Source organism: Gobio gobio (genome assembly GCF_949357685.1).
Source record: "Gobio gobio genome assembly, chromosome: 4".
Lineage (NCBI taxonomy): Eukaryota > Metazoa > Chordata > Actinopteri > Cypriniformes > Gobionidae > Gobio > Gobio gobio.
In genome coordinates this window covers 55,478,855-55,501,528 of record NC_137100.1, presented here as the reverse complement: position 1 = coordinate 55,501,528, position 22,674 = coordinate 55,478,855, and the positions used below count along the sequence as shown (strand labels likewise).

Sequence of the window (22,674 nt, the reverse complement as noted above, 5' to 3'; positions counted from 1 at the left end):
AATGAGTATATTATTAAGCACAATAAGTCATGAACTCAATGTGCTGACTGACACACATCCGAAGCACGTACACAACAAGTTATTTGCTCTTAAATGGTCAAATACACATAATTATGTCAAAATGCTCAGCATGTAGTCTTAAAGGGCACCCATTATGCAAAATTCGAACATTCGAACATTGTTTGAACATAAATGTGTGTTGGCAGTGTGTGTCCACAACCACCCTATAATGGTAAAAATCCACCCACTCCTCCAACATGCCATCACATTTTACAGGCCCCGCCCACGAGTGCTGATGGACACTGCTGTATTAGCATAGACCCGCCCTCAGAGAGCTGTACACAGTCCGCCATGTTTATCTCCTCGCCAGAGCATTTAACAGCAGCAAGTAAGAAATGCAAATTTTTCTCAAACCCAAAAATTAGCATTTTTAAAATGTTATATTAAATGATCTGTTAGGAATTTTGATCTGAAACTTCACAGACACACGCTGGGGATACCGAAGACGGTAGGTCTTAAAGTGACGGCGGCCTAATAAACCTGCTGCTGTCGGTAACACATTACATAATTAGTAACATAAGTTATGTAATCAGATCACTTTTTTCAAGTAACTAGTAAAGTAACACTCACTGCTCTTGACTGCAGAATTTATGTATCTTTAATAATAATCAATTCATATTCAATTATGCAGCGAAGACAATTCAATGTTTTTTGTTGTTGTTGTTTTTTTCGTTTGATTATTCAGTTTCTGCAGCATTTCTTACTATATGTTAAATAAACCTACTGTACCTGAAAAACTCATATCGTGAAACAAGTCATATCACCCACCCCACCCTACAAGTGCGTTACTAGCCATGTTTCCATCACCCTGTTTTTATGCGCATTTTGAAGTATTGCATCAGAAACGAATGATGGAAACACACATTTTCGAAACAAAATCCCTTAATTCGAAAAAAGTTTACACGTTCGCTTGAGGTGGTTTTTGCGAAAGAGAGTTAATGCGAAAAATGGGAGATGGAAACGCATTAATCAAATTCTGACGTAGCGAACATTAAACCCACGTGAGGGCTCTTTTTAGGGAACCGGATCATTTGGCTCAGCTTAGTAATAAGAGCCGGCTCTTTCAGAATTAGTACCACTTCTGGCTCTTTAAATTCAGAATGTTTGGTCTGTGATTGATATGTATGCACATATTTCACTTAAATTATTCAATGTTACTCATCTTGTTTTCTGACCCGATATTAAGGATGATCTTTTCGCCACACTGCTTGACCACACACACTCCATACAGTGACTGAACTATGTTTATGTGTAGCACGAATCGAGAGCGGCGGGGTAATAATGCAATTACACGTGATCGTGCGTATATACACATCAAAATTCTTTCCTGTAGCTCATACAGTAGAGCGTGGCGCTAGCAACGCCAAGGTCATGGGTTCGATTCCCAGGGAAAGCAAGAACTGACAAAATGTAAAATGTGTACCTTGAATGCAATGTAAGTCGCTTAGGATAAAAGCGTCTGCCAAATGCATAAATGTAATGTAAATGTAAAATAACATTCAGCTAGTGACTACTTGACGTGTGGCTGAGCAGTGTAGTGAAAGGATAATAATATTATTCTGTCTTGTTTTAATATATAAAAAGGAAAAACGGCTCTACAATGGGAACCGGCTCTCATTCCCTTTTTCCACCAGAATGAACCGGGTGCTAGTTCAGAGCCAGTTCTAGTCCCAGTTCATAGTTGGTTTGATTGAGGAGCCTTCTAAGAACCGTTTGCTTTTCCACATGCTGAGAGCCACAACAGAGCCAGGTCTTACGTCACTGTATACGTCTCATCTTTCTCAGCAACGCTAGTGAGGCAGCGGGAAACACAAACACACCAGGCTTGTACAAGATGCATCGGCGCTGCGCAGACCGATCCACGTATAATATAAAAAAAAAAACGCATGAGTGAATCAAAAGCATAAGGGGTCATATGCTCTCGCTGGACTCGTTGTCATACAGCGATCGGTCTGCACAGCACCGCTGCGAACAAGCCTTCCATCAACAATGGCGAACGTTGCGTTACTATTGATTCACGTGGCTTTACGATCCTACATCGGCATCAAAACACAGCGATTCTAACGCATTCATGTAGTTCGCCGTAATTTGTATAGACGGAGATTACAAACGAGCAGCAGCTGTTAGCTCCATTAGCTGCCATTTCAAAAATGGCGGATCTCAAGTTTGTGTTCGTCTAGCCCAGCAATGTTTTGGTGCTACTTAAGAACCACTTTTCCTGGCTCGGAGCTGGTTCTTTGGGTGTGGAAACACAAAGAACCGATTTGAAACTAGGCTCTGGCTCCGAACTAGCACCAGCACTGCATTGGTGGAAAAGGGGTATCAGTGTTCACTTAAAGGTGCCGGCTCATAGAACCGACTCGTTTGCAAACGACACATCACTACGGTTTCAGCGGATGGTTTCCAGTTACCACCGTCATCCACCGTCAAACAGCGTGATGGAAACGCACCTAATTGACATTTATATATTTTTTTCTTTGTTTGCGAACTTTGAAAAGATTTGCTTCACGTAATGGAAACCCAGTTATTTATGACATTCATTCATAACGCCTACCTCACCGATGTCTCCGATAGCGAAAATATTTGGCACAGATGTTGCTTCGTCAGCGGCCACAATTATCTTCCCAGTTTCTTTGTTGATCTCCACGCCAACCTTCTCCAAATTGAGGGTCTTGGTTTCAGGGGCTCTGCCTAAACTCAAAGAGAAGAAAGCAATGACAGGTAGAGCGACATATCGGACAGCTTTTGGATGCTTAAGGCTGGAGTTTAACGCTCGGCCTGCTGGGAGAATGTAGGGGTGGCTTTACGCCCTGAGATTAGAGGGCAAAATCTTATCCAGTGATTAGAAAAGAAAACACAAGCACAGCTGAGTTAGAAAGTTTCTCTGTGGTGGTCTGATGGAGGGCGTAATGAAGAGACCTGGGTGCATATCCCATCAGCCACCTGGGGCTTGCGGTGTCATTTCTGTCACTTCCCATCCAAGGGCTGAGAGAGGCTGTCGACACTTGTCCATCTCTGGCCTCCTTCCCCCATTCACGACGTCTCAGACATGCACACACACACAAGACTCGAGTCCCAATGCCTTTATAGGTATCACAATAAACAATGTTTGCAGCAGAAGCCAGAGGTACCCATGTAGATGCTATCAGACAGCAAGAAAAACAAACCTTAAGCCCCTTTTCCTGCCTCAAGCACAGAAACAACTTCCTTCTGCTCGACTACAGTGAGACCTGAGCCACAGATATGAGTATGTATGTAAACATCGATTACCCAGAGAAAGAGTAAGAGATGGTGAAACAAGTTATAGAGAGAAAATGTGGAAAACCAGATACAAATAAATGAATAAATACATTTCAATTAATTAAAATAACTGTAAAATATTGGCTAAGTAAAACTGTACTTACGACTAATTTGTTTTATACATAAAAAAAATAAATTAAAAACACTAAATAACATGTGGAAAACATTTAAAAGTGTGTGATGAAACTGATTTTTTTTATTTTTTATTTTATAATGTGAATTTATTTCATTTAAAATTAGAATGAAACTAGTTACACTAGCAGAACAATTTATTTCAGAGGCACTATTATATATGTTAATAAATAAAAAAATGAAATAAATAAAATGTACACACTTTTATGTTAGATGCGATTAATCGATTTGACAAAAAAATATATAATCACTTAAATTGGATCATTCACAGTAAACCTAAAACTGTAAAGAGAGTATTCTTAATACTTTGGGTTTTAATTTTAGTTTAACTTAAAAAATTATTATATATATATATATATATATATATATATATACATTAAAACATTAGCAGATGAAACTACCAGCACAGTCTTTAGGACACTTAAAAGTCACATAAAAAGTGCAGTGAAAATTACATAAAATAATATTGTTGTTTATTTTTGCAATAAAATAATGCTAAAATTATAAATACTCAAATATAATGCATAGTTCCACTAAGGTCATGCAGATTCCCATCAGAAGCAGAACTGTAGTGAAAACATGACACTTATTTCGATGGCTGAGTTAGAGGTTTCTGCCAACACAAAGGCTCAGAAGTCCACAAACTACAGTCTAAATGAAAGACATCCTTCGTTTTACACCACATTCCATCAGCAAAAACCCCTTGAGATATCCTTCATGGCCCGTGGAAAAAGAGTGTCCTTGACTTTGTGTGGGCAAAGACAGCCTGATAATAGCGAGAATGTGCATTTTATTGGCTAAAAAAAAACCCCCAAACAAACCGATGATTACTGTAAAGCGGGAAAAGTACCAGTCTCTGCGTCAAACTGAAATGGGGCATTCCTGCTCTGCACTTCCTGTCTCTTTTTCTCTCTGATTTGGGCTCCAGGAACGTCGCTGGGCATTGTGAAGGCTGGACACAACAACACAGGACCACTGATAAGGACTATGGCTGAGAATTCAAACCCACACCTCCTCTCTCACTCACTCACACTCACACTCACACACACACACACACACACACACACACACACACACACACACACACACACACACACACACACACACACACACACACACACACACACACACACACACACACACACACACACACACACACACACACCTCTGATAATGAACAAGAACAAAGCCTGGAGTTATACAAGAAAGAAATCTCAAGGCCAACATACTAATTAGACACAACAATCTGCCTGGCAAGACTTTAAATGAGCCTTATCGACAAAACAGGCCGGAGAGAAAAATGGATGAAACAATAAGAGAGAATGGAGTCGCCTTCCCTTCCAGTCACACATGGCATCATTGCGAGATCTGTAATTCTCCACAGTGATTTTAATGACATTTTACTGCACAGTAGCAGAAAAACAGCTCCTGGAAAATGTAATGCAGAGTGAAAAAGCCAAACATATGGCCTTAATGACTTGGCCCAGACATAATAGAGAATGAATCTTACAAAAATTTACTAAAAAAATTAATTAATTAATTAAAAATTAACAGTTTCCTCCAAAATATCATGGTTACTACTGTAAAACTCTAAAGAAAATGTGTCATTTAAAGTTTTTTTTATTTTTTATTAAAGGTTAAGTGTGTAATTTCTAATAGAATTGAAAATATAAATGACTGTTTTCAAACAGGTTTCCCAAACACTGTCCCCATCTCTCACTAATGCCACTAGATAGACTATAAACTGTTGAAATCCTTACATAATATTTACTCCAAATTCACTCAAAAATATTTGAAAACAAATGAACAGTCCAATAAAATGTGAACTGGTAAATTTAGTATTTTTGGCAAATGATTGGCTAAAAACAACTCAAAGATTTCACACGTCTTTAAATTTATATTTTTCAAGGAAAATTATGGCAAACAGCAAGTTAACACTGTTTATGTTATAACTATGACATTTTTAAGTAAATGATGGTTATCATGGCAATTTTTAATAGAATATAATAATACTGTACATTAAATGCCCACAATTGTTTACCAATCGGAAAGCATATTTACACAGTGTATATTACTTCCCTTCTTCAGTCCTCATAAAAGTGGTACACCTACAATATGGAGGAAATGTTCTCTTTCCTGGTGTTTAGCACAGCCACCTGCAGATGGGCGCAGCCCAGAGGAAGGATGGAGGAGCGGAAGGGTGGAAGAGCTCCGCTGGGGGTGAAAGGCAGGAGGAGGGATGGGGCTGCTCTACAAGTTGCCGTGAGGGAGATTAAAAAAAAGCTCATTTTTATGCTTCCACTGCGAGAAAGAGAGCAGGATGGAGAAACAGAGAAGCCACAGCATGGAAACACAGCATCCTCTCAAGGGTGTAATAGAGGATATCAGCCTCTGAAAGCTCTTTTCACTATGACAACAGTCAATACTAACACTACTTGACTATAAAACAGGTTATTAATGCTCCAAGTTGGCAACCATAAACACCCTACGCTAATGCATGATAGTATTTGATGGTTTGTCATGATTCTCACAATTAATAAATGTAATATTTATTGAACATTGCTTTTATTGAATATCGCAGTCCCATTTTTCATTGAAAATGTATTAAACCACAATAAATATTGTGTGATTTTACTGGTGATAGATAAAATATTTTGGGCAGATGATTCATTTTGCAACTTTGAAATTATGAAATTAACTAGATTATCAGACTGCTATTTTGTTTGTTTGTTGCAAACTGTAAGTGCTACATGAAATAATCAATTAATGTTCATTTAATTTCAATGGATAGTGCATATTTTCTGTTAATAATTTCTCCTTTTTTGTAAATTGTAAGAACTACATGAATAGTAAAGTAAGAGTCCACTTTTCAGTTAATACTATCTAAAAAAGTTAAATCACTACAAATTTAACTAAATTGTGAGTACTATATAAAATAGTAAAATAAGTAAAATAATAATAAAATTGAGTAAAATAAGTGCCGATTTAATTTCAATGGATAGTGCACATATTGTTTATAATTTCTAACATTTTTCTAAAGTTTCTAATGTAATTACCACATATTTTAGTAAATTGTACTAGATAAAATGTTGAAATAAATAATAATATTTAAAAAAGTACAACAAGTGTCTCTCTCATTTCAATGGATAGTTTATATTTTCTGGTAATAATTTATATTTTTCCCCTAAATCATTTTAATTAATTACAACAAGTTTCAGTTAATCATAAGTAATTATTCTAATACAAATAATAATAATAATAATAATGATGATGAAGTAAAAAAAGTGTTAATCTAATTTTAGCAATTTGTGTATGTAACTTTTTTTTAAATTAAATGTATATTATATTGGCCATCTACCACCCCTTTTTAATACATCAGTTGATCACTAGATTTTACACACTAGGTTTTTGGTTTATATATTGACTAAATACACACATCCGTGGTAAAAGTAAACACACTGAAAGGACTGTAAAACGGAGAGAACTGTCCCTCAACCGCAAACAAGTCAGGACTAACATTTCAGGAACAAAAAGGCCTGAGAAAGCTACTCAACTCAAACACGCAAAGCCAAGGCTGCCATACAGTGAGGCAGGAGTCACTCCAGAGCACTAAATCCCTCTCTCCATGTCACACACATCCAGACAGGAAGCTGAAGTCTCATCCTCACTGTACACTGTAACCTCTGCTCCACCATCTTCTCACACTATCAATAAATAAACCAGCACCAGCCAGCCGGATATTCCTATAATCCTCTCATTGTCCCTGTAACCGGAATGAGAGAAATCAGATGAGTGAAAGATACAAACACATAGAGAGAATGGCATCTGCAGTCAGAGATGCTGAGGGATGAGTAAAAGGGGAAAACTGTGGAAGCTCTGGGTGGGTTTCCGTACAGAGAGACAGACAACCCTGGCAGGAAAACCCAGAGCGAAAGAACAAAGCAGGGAATGGGGCGACCCCAGGGCCCCTGGTGCATCCTGGTCCTGAAGAGCAGACCTCAGTCCAGTGATTAACACTTCCCTTGATGATTCCATCCCTCTCTCTTTATTACCCTGTTTTCAGGCATGACAGTCCCATTTTTGCTGATACAGCAGCACTGTGGTATAGAACAATATAAGCTCAAACTGATATATGTATTATGAGGATTTATGCTTTTGAAATGTGATGAAAGGATCACTGATCACAGCGGATGACTCAACTGTACAACATATTTTCCTGAAGCAATAATCTATGTTAGAGCAGTTCTGATACAAGAGATAATGCACAGTCAGACATTCATTAAATCGCTAAATAAACACTGTCTGACTGCTTAGTAGATTATATATATATTTATGGAATATTTATTTGAGGGTTAATTTTATTATGTGAGAAGACACTGTGGAGTGAAGTATGCGTTTCTAACCTAGCCACAGTTTTATAAATAATAATAATAATGGTAAAAAAAAAAAAAAAAAGGAAAACAAATCCTAAATTTGTCATTTTGCGGAAGTCCTCTAAAGAAAAGTGCCTAATAAATTAAATTATGTTGTGTCTGTACTTGTGCCGCATTAAGATTGCCTCACCTACAGCCCAAAGTACTGAGTTGAAGGTGTCTTGATGTTCCTCTTTGGTGTTTAGATCCATCCATGTGACCTGGAGAAGGCCAGATTGGAGCTTCTCTATGCTTTTTGGTGTACACCTCCAGGAAAACTTGGTGCCATATGCCTCCATGTAGTCTGTGACTAAACCAGACATTTGCTGAGAGACAAGCAGAAAAAGTCAAATAGTAATATATATTAATATACATGCATGGTGAATAGTTTCAGAAAAAAAAAAAAAACATGGTAGCTAAATGACTAAAATTACTTTTTAGTAACTAACAGTAAATACCTAATGTTGCATCATACAGACAAAAATAAAAAACATACAAAAATTGACAAACAAATTCTCCAAACACTATCAATTTGATCTCTGTATACTATTACATATTAAAGTATTTTAACTGTAATAAGGATAAGAGATTATCTACATAGTTGCAACCTGTACAATCGAAAAAAGAGTAACATGCGATTACATTTAAAAGCTTTTTCTCATCCATCGTTTTTTTTTTTTAAAAACCTATATTATTTCAACTGAGCAATTTGCTCATTTTGTTACTCCTGTCAGACCATACTGCGGGTGTAATGCTTGATAATAACATGACAAATCTCCTGTCAGAACACTATAACCGTTAATTAAAGATGAATGCTTAAAAAACAGGGTCATAAAACATGTCTAGCCAGGTCTCTCATCCTGTTTTTGCCATGTAGACTGACGGTTCTACCATGGTGAGTCACATTAAAGAATGTCCAAACCAAAAGCAATGTTATAGAGAATAATAATAACTATTCTTATTAATGTATTATGCAACTCAAAAACAAATTAAATCAGGTTAATAAAAAAAGATGATAATTGTTTTTTCTAAATGCATCAAAGAGGATGAGGCGTCAAAGCAATACAACAGATGTAATACCTGATCAAACCCCCGGAGGGCGATACTACGCACCATCACAGTGGTGTCTAGCCCAATGCCTGTAAGGAAGCCGGCACATTCCAGCGCTACATCTTAACACACACAGTGAAGGAAAACATATTGGATGAGAAATAAATACACAGTACAAAAATAAAACCGCACAAATATTATAGAACATGAAAAAGCGGGTTCGTGTATAAATCAACACCAGAGGTCAAATTTACAGCGCGAGGCAGCGTATTGAATATTGCAGGCAGGTGTGTTTGATTTGGGATGGAGCTAAAGTCTAGGACAGTGGCCTTCAATGACCAAAGTTGCCAATCCCTGCCCTAAAGCATGCTGTGGGTTTGGTGGGGGGTAATTGAGAATTAATTGGGAAAAGTCACATAATAAGAGGCAATGCCTACTGTAAAAATGCGGTTAATGGGAAGACTGATTAAAAAGTATGTAAACAATTCAGCAACTTGGATATCACCGCTTTCTGTCACATCAAAATAAAACCTCAAATGACTTGAAAACACGATGTGTAAGGGTTTTTAGTGAGCAATCAGAAATTAAAGGTACATCTCGGTGTCTGACCCTCCTGACCTCTGCCGTGTTTACCAAGCTTTGATGACTGATGATCCGAAAATTAATAAACTGACTATTAAAAAGAATAGCTGAACATCAGTTCACAAATAAAATGGATTTAATCTGAAATTTGTTTTCTAAAGGTTATTATTTTGGAATAAATGTAAAAAGTCAAACTTTATGCGATAATATTTTAATTAATAGAATTTAAAACATTAATTTAATTGTTAAGGTAAAATATAAAAATAGAATAACTGTATTGTGACATATGACAGTATTTCTGTGACAAATACACTCCTTCAGAATTTGATTACGTTTCGGAAAAGTTTTTTTCCCCGAGTATGGCCCTGTATGATGTCATAAAGGGTGGAATTCCTTGAATGGCCGCTTCTCACAGATGAGCACGTACACACATCAACCAGAGTGAGAGCAAGAGTGCGCACATCAACGAGCTTCGTTTGTGTTACGGAAGCTGTCTGCAGTGCTATCATTTTGTTTTTGGACCACAAAATCAACAATATCACTAAAGAAGTGTGCTTTTGGTTGTGAGGGAAAGATAACCTTAATATCCATGTTATGTGGGATACAAAACACAGTGGATTAGCCATAATCTGTCATTGAGTGCATTTGCATGTACAATCACACACTAATTATGCTTAATAACATAACATGTATAGACATGAAAACATCTTGTTCATCACAAGTGTTCTTTTTATTGGGCAAAGGTCAAAAAACATAAGCAAAACCAACACAGATTTTTGCCCCCTGCATCATCTTTGCTTTGCATATAAATATGTACAGGCATTCTGGTATAGAAAAACAGACTAGACGATCTGACTTGTCAGCGTTTGGTCGAACATGTAAATGCACTCATTGGTTAATCATAATGTTTCTAATAGAATCATCTGGGTAGGTATAGACACTCCCCCTGTACAGTAAGTGTCAGGCTTTGAAGGATACAACTGGCACCAACAACCAACCTGGAACACACAGAAAACAGCAATTAATGAGATCACAGATAAGCAACATGAACAATTAGGTCACATAACGACAAACATGAAATGAAAGAGTCAGTAAATTAGTCACAGGATACGGGAGACATTCTGTAAAATGATACAAAACAACCTAAAGAGAAAAAAAAAAATGCACACAACCTTACTTACACCAAAGCAAGACAGGAAAACACAATAAAGATGACTTAAGAACAAAGAGTAACGACTGTGTGTGGTCGATGAGTACATCCTGCTTTAGTCTGCCCTGAGATTCACAGTCATGGTGAAGTCTAATTGTTAACACAAGGTCTAATCCTCATAATTGCCCCTACACAGTACTGCTGATTGATACCCACTTACACCAATGCAACATCACACGCATTCAGTGTACAACACTGCTAATGCACATCTGCACTTAGTGCTCTTTTGTGTGGCAGCTTATAGAGGGATTAGGAGCAAAATCTCAGACCTCTTTTCTGCCATTTTATCAACAAAACATCCCTGAGCTTTTACCTGCCATGGTGCAACAAGTCTGATGATAAGGAATGACATGGACTAAAAACCTTCTGTCTGGATTAGTATAAGAGACATTCCTTTTAATATAGAATGACAAATGTAGGATACATGAGAGCAAAATGAGTGCATTGCATTCATTTGCATGTGTATAGGTAACATTTCTTCTCCCAGCATGAACTTTACATTTAATCTGTTGATTAGAGAGTCATTCTAAGGAAATCATTTGTCACTTGTGTGCTAAGGTACAGATGAAACCAAGTTATTCTTTGTAAAAATATGCTATTAATCATAATCCAAGCTTAGACTGAGCGTAATAATATTGTTATGCAAATGCCAATGCAGATGAATGAAATAAAAGAGCATGAAAGTATATCACTATATAAATTTTGTACACACTGAAAAAAAAAAAAAAAAAAAAAAGAATATTCGCAATTATAATCATATAGTGACCCTGACATCAATGTCACAAACACGCCTCTGCTGATTCCAACCCCAGGTTGACTCCATTGCCATGTTTCCCAAATACATTATCTCGCTCTCATAAATTTCTTTTCACTCCCTATGAAAGTGCCCCATTATACCTTTTTGGATATTACCTCCCCCAGATCCCCTTAAAGCAAATACAGAAGTGACTTAAACTGCAATTCATCGTCTGGCCGCTAGGGACATGCTCCAGAAGGGAGCAGAATGTCATTGAGCCCCATGTTAAAATGCCCAACTTTACAGCAGAAAAAAACATGTTTACAGCCTAGTACAAATTGTGGTTTTGGTCTAAACTGCTAATTCTGCCCTTCATGACAACTGTGAGGGGGTGTGAATTTTTTTATAACTCATTCGCTTGCATTATATAAATCCTTAAAGTTCTGTATAATTAAGGGCGTGGCCACTTTGAGTGACAGGTGGATTGAAGTTTGTCTGCTGTATGTTAGTCATCACATCACCTCAGCTCCAGCCACGTCCCGCCTTTTTGCCCATTGTCTGTTATCAGGGAGTGATGTGCTGACAAGATGGCAACGTCCGACTTTGAGGCTTCAAAACTGCTCTTCAGAACCCTATGGGTGACGCCACAGACACTACGTCCATATTTCTTTTTACAGTCTATGGTAACATAGCTGTTTGTGTATGTAAAAGGTCTGCAAAGTTGCAAATACCAAAGTGCATAATAAATGGAGTTATTGTTCCCAAAAAGAACCGATTCTGAACAATCTAAAATGAGTAGTCAATAATTCCAGTCTTACTTCCTGCACAACCTTACACAAATTTGCATAATGCCAGACTATGGTCTTCATTGGGTGCTTGCGAACGTCTAATTTGACCTGCCCTCAAACACTGTAGGCCTGGAAGAGGCGAGTTCGGGTTGTCGACATGTCGGGAAGACGCTGTTTTCTGCGCTGCGACAGCAAATCCACTTTGCATGCACTTCCAAAGGATGAGGACTCTGGCTTGAACTGATCCGGTTAAAGCGGTTACAAGTGCTAAGGAAGCTTCCGGAGCTGAAGTTCAGATATCGTAATGTGCGTTGTTTCCAACACACGCTGAAAGTGTTTTTTTGACTTTGGATGCATGCAAGCCTATTGTAGTAGACCACCAAAATGAAATTCACAACCTTTAATAATAGGGCTGCTTTAAATTTGTAGCATAAAATGTAGCAAAAGGCCAACATTTAAAGCTACACTGTGTAAGTTTTTTAGTCTATTCTTAGCTAAAAACACTTAGTTTTTTCAAAACTATATGTGCTCATTAATGTATATTTACTTCTTTCAAGTAATAAAGTATTCTCTTAAGTTTATAATATGCCATTGAAAATACATAAGGTAATGGGATCTAACGGTGGTCGCCATGTTGCCCCTCCATCTTGAAAGTACATTAGCCCAAGAGGGACATACCCGTAAATTCAAGCTTCGCCTTTCGCGCTTTAACCGGTTTTAATACTCGATGGCACTGTACAAAGTTCTCTGCCTCGCGCATGTGCGCGTCAACTTGTTCAGACTTGTCTGGTGCATTTGCAGAGAGTTTTCATCTCAGCAGCGTCCAGTAACAGAGTTATACGGAGTTTTCCTGGCTTGTTTATTCCTCAAAAGTCTGTTTTTCCTTGTGTGGTATTTCTGTGCGTTAATAACTCCGTAAGTAATAATAGTTATTGTCATTGTAGATGTGTTTCAGAGTGTGTCATCGCGTAATTCAGTTGATGTCACCTCAGAAGTATTTTTGTGTCAACAAACAATAGCGTAATGCTCACCTATTTGAATAATCATTCAGTTATTTTGTTATCAACAATGTTTATTCGTTTTTAGAAAATATTTGCTTGTAATGTATGTTGATGGAAATATGTATCAGGTCTGATCGGCATATTAACAATTGTTATACAGAGCGCACTGCAGTGCTAACGTTAAAGCGGCGCACACACTTTTGTAACCGGACACCGCTTGTTAGCAGCGGCAGCTCCGCTCCTTTTAATGCAGCTGCATTTAGCGCCTATATATGGTACAATAAGCTCTGGTTTACGGTTACATTATACAAATGTAACTTATAAGTATAGTTATACAGTTCTTAACAGTGTATGTATATTTACCATCCTTATTTGTTCTCTCACAGAAACCACATTTATGTACATATCCACGCAAACCTGTTTATGCCTTGCAATTGGATGACTGAATAAACATTACTATCATCAAAGTTCACTCTGGATTAGCTGCAGTTCTTTCTAGCCGAATAATTAGGCCAGTTGAGTTCCAACCATCCCACTGCGCAGAGAATATCCCACAGGCACCGTGTCGAATGTGGACGAGGTCGAACTGGAAGCCAAGTTAATCTTGGACTAAATCGGCCACCGTAGGAGTTGAAACGAAATCGGAATTGAGAGGAACAGAAACTAAAATTCACTGGATGGTCATATACCTTTTCACCACTAGATGGGGGAAAATATCACACAGTGTAGCTTTAAAAAAAAAAGAACAACTCATATTTGATCATGTCCTTTAAAGGTCCTGTTCTTCGTGATCCCATTTTTCAAACTTTAGTTAGTGTGTAATGTTGCTGTTAGAGCATAAATAATACCTGTAAAATTATAAAGCTCAAAGTTCAATGCCAAGCGAGATATTTTATTTAACAGAATTTCCTTTTCAAAGCCTACAGCGAACGGCCGGTTTGGACTACATCCCTGTACTCCCTGCCTTAATGACGTCAGTAGAACAGTTTGTTGACTAACCTCCGCCCACAAGAATACGCAAAAAAGGGGGCGTGGTCTTGTTGCTCTCCCACGTGTAGAAGAGGAAGTGTTGCGTTTGTAGAGTGTGTTTGTCGCCATGTCCCAGACGCTGTTATTTTCATCCCGGAGTCAAATCACCTTTGTCTGGCCTTCAGGGGCTGTACTTTGAGCGCATGCATCTCCCCGTTATGGTAAGAGGTGTGACCTTTCCGGGCAATGTGCGCTAAGCTGCTGTCGAATCACAACACGGGAACCGCTGGCACAATCAGAACTCGTTACGTATTTCTGAAGGAGGGACTTCATAGAATAAGGAAATCATCAAGCCGTTTTTAGGACAGTGAAAACAGCGGTATACAGATAAGTAAATTGTGTGTAAAATACTGCGTTTTTTTACACGCGAAACATGAACACGTTATATTGCACACTGTAAACACAATCAAAGCTTCAAAAACACAGGAAAAACGGGACCTTTAAAAAAACGTAGGCATTTACTGTTAGGGCTAGCATAACATTCTCTTCAGCTGAAGTCCCACTAGCTTCACCTTCTGCATTCATGCAAAAATAACAGCAGGAAAGAGAGTTTATCCTGGGGAGTGTGTGGGAACTGTGGTTACTGTAGACTCAGTCAACCTTGGGCAGCACTTCTATAATAAACCCGACCATGATAAGATCAGCAAGTTCATGCTGTGCCTTCCCTAATGTCTGCCCAGACTGAGCCTCCTTTCACTTCAGTAGAGTAGAGAGAGATAAGCACAGGACAGAGAACCATTTTCTGTACGAGCATCTGTGGGTCCCGGGGCCCATTGGGCACCCGAACCACAGGCAAAATAGTTACCTAGTTCCCTCAAAACAAGTTATTTTCAACACTGACATTTATATAAAGAGCCCAAGGGTTGATATCATACTGAATGTCATCAGTCATGACAGATGCCCTGCTGTTATGCCGCACAAGTCAATTTAAAAGCACTCCCTTCACCCTCTCAGGCATGCGTGCCAATGGCCTTGCTCATGCCCATCAGTCACCAAGATCTTGCCACTTCCACAGGATGAACACTCTTACTGGCAATAGTCTGAAATCGCACCTGTACAGCTGACAGATCAACGGCAAAACAACATCACCTGTCTGAGAAGGATGTGGCCATGACAGTAACTAGCGTGACTTAAAGAGAAAGCTGCAGTAAGGAACTAAAAATATTATCCAAGTTTAAACAGAAGTTAATTTTTAAATATAATGTCTTATTTTGTAAAGTGCACTATCCTAAAAAAAAAAAAAACATTTTCAACCAGATGGAACTGGATTAAATATTTGGAATGTTCCGATCCAATCTGACTTCTGAACTGCAGGGTTCGTACAGATACTGTAACATGAAATTCCAGGACTTACAAGTACTTTTCAAGCACTGCTTTTTTGGTTTTCAAGGACTCAATCAAACAATATATTTATTATCTTTAAAAATAAAAATAGTTAAATAAAAAAAAACTAATAAAACAAAATGGTACAAAAAAAAGTGCAGCGCAACTTTACCCATTGAAATATACTATGACAAAGATATCGCTTTCCTTATTCAAACTGTTTTTTTTCCTCATGAATATATGATTGACCTGAAGAAGAATGAAAGCTGTATCATATATATTATATGAGCAATATCACGCTCATAGTCATGCAACATGGCTCTATATCTATATCAGATGGGCTGCAGCGTTCATTTTGCGTCAAAAGTTTGTTTTAGCAATAAAATGAAACACTAATTTCACATATATTGACAGGGCTCAACACTAAGGATTTTTTCTACTGGCCCAAGTAACCAGTCCCATCACAAAAAAATGATACATAAAATAAAATAGGATTAGATATTGTTTTTGATCCATATAATCTTAATAAGGTTATGACTCCAAAAACTAGCCTAACTCATAAATTTGAAATATTGTTCAAGACAGTCAGTAATAAAATAAAATACTTAAATAAATTAACTAAAAACAAATAAATACAACAGAACAAACATACACATGAAAAACAGTTCTTTTCAGGTTGTTCATGTAGGTCTAAACTAGATTTTCAGGTACAGAAACAGTAATCAAATAAAATATCACTGCATAGTCTTCACTGTATAAATATAGATTAACCCTTATTAAAGTTATTCAGGTCAAGAGCAGTAGTGATTTTTTTCTGTCTTTTGTTATCTCTCTTTTATGAGAAAACGCTTCCCTGCCATTGAGGAGATTTATATAACTATATTAATTATATAATGCGCATCTGAATACATCCTCTAAAATTTACCTCCATTTCTGGAACCGAAAGTTGAGGTTTTCCGTGAAAGAGAGAAAACTTGCATCACGCCAAGTTGTCTGGTAGAAAACAATTACTCACTGAGAAGACACTTTTTCGCAGACGTCACCCAGAGCAAATCAACTGAAAATAGCCTTAATTTACATGCATTTCCCTTCTCCTTTTTCCCCACATCCCACGCCACTTCATGCTGAGAGATCACCCAAAATCTGTGCGATTTGGATGTAGGTTCTCACTGTACAATATTATATGCGTTTGATATCGTTTGAAATGTCTCAGAGCGACTGGTACAACAATCTCCGTTTGGTACAACAAGTCCCGACTGGCATTGGAACGAGATTTTAGCGGGCCTTACATCCGCTTACTCTTAAACTTACCCAGATATCATAACCTGCTTTCTGGAATACCCCCCTGAACTGAGCTGGACAATGACATCACCGTTTTCTCCAAAACTTCTGTATAGATAAATTAACTAAATAAATACTAATGATTCTTACAATGGAAATGAATCATCACTGAACTTAATTCAGCTGGACAATGACACTATTTTCTTCTAGAGATGCTGTACAGCCAAAACAAACTTTGTTAGATTATTTTCCGGTTATCACTATAAAGCTGCTTTGAAACAACATGATTGGTAAAAAGCGCTATATAAATTAAGGTGACTTGACTTATGGAAAAAAATGTATAATAAAAAAAAAAATGTTTACTTGCAGACTTACAAATGCAGCTGGCTAAAAGTAACAAGCACACTTGAGCAAAGCAACAGGTAAAGCAGATTTCTTGACCACTTATGACAGGAAGATTATGCTGAGACACAATAAAGTGCTCAAAGTGTTTGCTCACATCCTGTCACAACATAAAAGTCACTTACGTTTTTTTGGGTGACTCTCGGAGCCAGAAGACATCATCACTTGTGATCCCAAACTCCACAGCTCCTGGGACCTGGATGAAAATCCCCAAAAAAACAACTTTAAAGATTAAATATACAGCACAATCAGCATTCAATTTCATACATGTAAAATTTAAAGCTGAAAAACATTAAAATAAACGAATAATATCAACAGTGTTCTTTGTTATGTAATAATATACAATATAAAAATGTACAATTCCAAATATATTATTGTAAATAATAATATCAACAATGACAAAATATAATGCTTTTCAATATTCCAATATAAAATTATCCTATAATATACGTGTACACACACAAGAATTGTCCTAAGAAGAGGCATCACTTTCTTTAAATGTATAGTTTTAGGGGGACAGTAATATTTGTATCCTTTACCAGTATCTCAATGGAAGCAAAGACATAGCAGGCTTTCAAGTGTGATTTAGAATAATATCGGTTGTCAAATTTCGCAAGTCAGACAGGAAATTATCTCACCCACACGCCTATCAGCAGAACAAGGTCACATACTGTAAAGACAACACCCACGCATGCCCTCCTGCACTGGCACGCATACTTACATGTGTAGGGTACTTCGGCCGTCCACCAGTAGCTAACACAATGTTTTTGGTGGTCAATGTCATCTGTGAACACAAAGCAGCAGGATAATCAGAAATATGGCACAACAGAAAGGTGGTTAAATAACATTTTAGAGAATTAAACTGCTGTAAATTCAAAAATCATACCTCTTTCCCTTTGGCATTTACAGCTCTGATAGTGTGTTTATCCACCAGACTGCCATTCATATTCAAATATTTCACCTTCCTGTTACAACAGAAAGAGAGACAACTAACACATGAACCAAAGTAGCCTACTGGCATCATAATTCCCTGTCAACTTTTGCAAAAGTGAATTCATTTCTACAAAGTCATGGAGATGTAAGAGGGCTGAACAATAAAAACAAGATTTGATTAGTAACAATTTTGATGTTCAAACCCCAAATGATACCTCTGCTCGAACGTCAAGACATATATTTGGAGCATTCTGGGAAATGACATCCCCCACACCTGTTTGCCTCACAGCCATACAGTAAGACGGCTGAAATTTAGGACAATTTATCATGATGGCACTTTCACATAGCCTCAGATTGTAATTACCTGATAAGATGGTGAAAGAGACAGACAGCTAATGAGATCTACAGGGCAATACAGATTCTGCTCTATAATGTCTGTATATTTCATCCAAAACAGTTCACAACCTTTTTAAGTAATTAGCCAATACATAGTTTTTGTCCTCAGGGGAGTGCTGGACATTTACTACAGCTAGAGCTGCAGGATTCTGGATAAATTGAGAATTTAGCAGAGATTGCGATTCACCCATGATTCTGAATAGACAACTAAACAAATGGCATTTACTACAGGTTATGTCAAAATGCTCATTTCTGCAGTCTTTTAAAACATTAACACGTTTAAATTAATTATTTAAAAACAAAAAAAGAATCGGTTTGAAGGAATGATTCAAAAACTGTGTTTTTGCACCCTTAAAGGGCACTTTGGGGGATGCCATTTGTAGGGGCGTTCCAAATGAAAGTGAACAACTGAATCCCTTCTCGAAGGCCCTTCCACAAGTCCGTTAGCAATGGGAACATGCAATGGTCCCGTCAAGGAAGTCAATTAATCGTTTAGGGTCATGTGTTTAATGCTTAACTTATAAAGTAAAGAGCATATAGGGAACAGGAACACACACACACACACACACACACAATTATAAAATGTACATCTATTTGTATAATTTTAACACCAATAAGATATTTCTGTTTTAGCTGCCTAGTGTTGTCGTGGTAACATTCAATGTGGATTGAGTACATTTTAGCAATGTTATTTTAATAGTAAAACGTACTTGTCTTGTAGTTGCACTCTGTGGCCCCAGTTTAGAGACCTCACATGATTCTGGACAGCCTCAGCCATTGTTGGCCTGCAACAGATTACACAAATACTTCTCTCTTATCTGATCGGTCACAATCACAACAGAAAGCCATGTGCATTTGCGATCTTATATTTCATCCATCAACTGCTACACTGAAATATGTTGAAGCACATGCACATGATTTAAATGAGCTATATAGAGGAGATTAATTGATAACCATTTACAATACAAGTTCCATTTGTTAATATTAGTTTACATTGGTTAACATGAACTAACAATGAAAAAAAAAATGCATCAAAGCAAATATTAATCTTAATTCAGGTTAATTCCAGCATTTACTAGTGCATAATTGAAATCAAAAGTTGTATCTGTTAATATTATTTAATGGACCTGACCTAATATGAGCAGTTGTATTTTTATTAACTAATGTAAAAATTTTTTATTTGTATTGTATTAATGTATTGCTCATAGTTAGTTAACCAATGCATTAACCTACATTAACTAATAAGACCTTATTGTAAAGTGTTACTGATTAATTCATACTAATACCATTTGGGGGTAAACATTAAAGATCTCAAGAGACAATAGAAAACAATTGTAAAAGTATAACGATTACAAAAAAATACACCTAAAAAGGACAAGAGTGAGATAAAAGAGAAAGAATAGAAATAAATATACAGTCAAACCAAAACGTATTCAGACACCTTCAACATATTCTCACATTAATCACAGATTTTTGCTATAGTTTAGAAAATGGTAATATGACAAGAACTGTTAAACTGTCAACAAACTGTCAGATAACTTGGTAATGGATTACAATCAACCAATCATATGTCAGCTGTTCAATTTAAGTACACAATTAGATAATACCAATTTAGGTCAACCAATTACCAATCATTTTGTTTTTTGTTCAGTCTGTGGTGTAAAAGGGTTGCATTAACAATTGAAGAAAAAACACTTAAGCAAAACATGGTCGGGTCAAAGTGTCAATCATTTTGGTCCCAAATTTTACTGGTAGTTCACTGTATAAAGAATTTCTGTGTGTAATATGTCACAGTTTCCTTTATTTTGCAATCCTCACTTACATAAATTTACTATAATGTCCTGCACCCACTAGTAAAAAAATTGGTCTGGTGTCTGAATAATTTTTGGTTTGACTGTATATTTCAAGCATACACAGTAATATATACATATACACAGCACTAGGTGCAATGCATTACTAAGTAATTAGTTACTGTAATTTAATAATTTTTCCTTTGAAAAAGTAAAGTAAGCTAATTATTATAGTTACTTCTGATATAATTGCATTAAATATTATATAGATTATAGAACAATTCTATATAAAGCAATAGTGCATTTAAAATCAATTTTAAATACTTTGGTAAGTTCCAGAATAATTTATGCAATTGTATATTATTTATTTGAAAAAATTAAAAGAGTAGTTTCATGTCTATCCTTGTATTGTTCAACTGGTCGATATGGGATTTAGAAAGTAATTAGTAATAAGTAATGCAATAAATTTAAGAAAGAGTAATTAGCAAAGTAATCTAATTAAACTGCTGAAGATATAATTAGTAGCTAGTAATTAATTACTTTTTTTTTTTTTAAAGAGTATTTTTCCCAACACTGCATATAAATTATACCTAAATAAATATTTTAACACAAGTACCGGTCTCCATAAAGTAATGTATTAAGGGATCCATAATTTAGTAAAAAATTATGTTTGCTTTCGTTTCAAGTTTGAGGAAAAACAGAAGATCAAAACCCCATTGATGATATGTTGGAGGAGATATGGACCAGCATATGGACAACACCTGTAAAAACCATAATCTTTTTTTTAATCAGACCTGGAGCGCCCTCTAGTGAAATGATTGGATTTGACCCGTTAAGCATCTGGGGTTTCACCACAAGATGGTGCTGTGCCACAAAGTGTTTATGGCACTGACTTGAAGCAAAACCTCACCTTGAATATTATATGAACTTCATAACATGCTCTGAACAGTATGAAGCTACACTTATCATTATTGCAAAAAGGCAGCTCTGGCTATAAGCATTGTCTCTACATACGGTCTCTGAAACTCACCAGTCATGTGACAGGGATTCTGGGATTTGCCAGCCGTACTTCCTAGCATCTTTGACAGCAGTGCCAAGCAGTGCCGCTTGATGCATAAGCTTCTTTGGAATACAGCCGACATTCACACACGTCCCACCAAGACCCCACTTTGTGCCTAAAGGCAGCATGAGTTGATTAGTTATTTTGGAATTAAATACATTACCAGGAAATAGATGACAACTGTAAATGGGTCAGTCTGTACCTTTGAGTGAAGGTTCGACATAGTCCAAAACAGCAACTCTATGCCCTAATTGGGCAGCTGCAAGCAAAAAAAGTGTGAAGCATCAAATAAAACATCAAAGGTCATCTTAATAAGACACATTAAGGAGATGAACTAAAACGGCATTCCTAATAACTGTAAAAGAAGAACAGAATCCAAACAAAGCTCTAAAGTGCGGATGAAAAATACCTTCTTTTGAACATGCCAACCCTCCAGAGCCTCCACCAATAACCACCAGATCATAATCAAATGTTCCAGCTGGAATTAAGATTAAAAATCATTAAAAAAACAGACACTTTAACAATTTGTGATATTTGCTCATAATAACATGCCTTTCAACTAATAATTTGTTTCGCATAGGCACTGGACATCATTGCTATATATACACACACATACATATATACACAACACATACATAAATCATAAGTTAGACAGTACAAACAAACTAAACCATGCAATTGCTGCCAAACCAGGTAAATTACGAGATTACGAATTTCACCATCTCAAGCAAAAGAATTGAACCAAAAAGCTTTGCGTCAATATATCTTACTATTCAATAAGCATTACCTGTAAAGTTTCTTGTAAATATTAATGTCCTGAAAGCTTTTATCCTCTGCCTGCCTCTACTGAAGGCAGCCATACTGTCAAGAAGCAAGACCCCTGTCAGCCGTTATAGGTGCCTTAAATGATGCCTGGGTGAATGTTTTACCATTATTTTTTTAATTATACATTATGACATTAAGTCTAGTATGGCTCGAGTCAAATTTTAATAGATGATTTATCAACTACAATCACGAGTTTGTTAAACGAATAGTTCTTAAGAAAAGCGTTGAACGTGACCGCGGTCAGTTCACAGTTCAGAACAACAGCGACGTCTGATTCGTGAACACATTTGTTTGTTTGAGTCGGATCTTTTTAACGAATTGAATGAATCGGTTCACAAAACCAGTTGCGAATCGTAATAAATTA

General features: G+C 36.8%; 1 protein-coding gene across 1 annotated transcript in view; it reads right to left on the bottom strand.

Moving 5' to 3' along the window:
* txnrd2.2 (thioredoxin reductase 2, tandem duplicate 2) overlaps positions 1–22,412 on the bottom strand; it is a 32,015-nt gene extending 9,603 nt beyond the window's left edge. The window contains exons 1-12 of the mRNA XM_079814792.1: positions 22,273–22,412; positions 21,895–21,963; positions 21,688–21,744; positions 21,456–21,600; positions 19,346–19,420; positions 18,193–18,271; positions 18,028–18,090; positions 17,432–17,502; positions 10,515–10,534; positions 8,985–9,076; positions 8,056–8,230; positions 2,615–2,751 (exon numbers count right to left, since the gene is read on the bottom strand). Of these exons, the coding sequence (XP_079670918.1) occupies positions 2,615–2,751; positions 8,056–8,230; positions 8,985–9,076; positions 10,515–10,534; positions 17,432–17,502; positions 18,028–18,090; positions 18,193–18,271; positions 19,346–19,420; positions 21,456–21,600; positions 21,688–21,744; positions 21,895–21,963; positions 22,273–22,345 (1,056 nt within the window). The 5' untranslated portion in view covers positions 22,346–22,412. The remainder of the gene's footprint in view (positions 1–2,614; positions 2,752–8,055; positions 8,231–8,984; positions 9,077–10,514; positions 10,535–17,431; positions 17,503–18,027; positions 18,091–18,192; positions 18,272–19,345; positions 19,421–21,455; positions 21,601–21,687; positions 21,745–21,894; positions 21,964–22,272) is intronic.
* Positions 22,413–22,674: the final 262 nt, after the last annotated feature.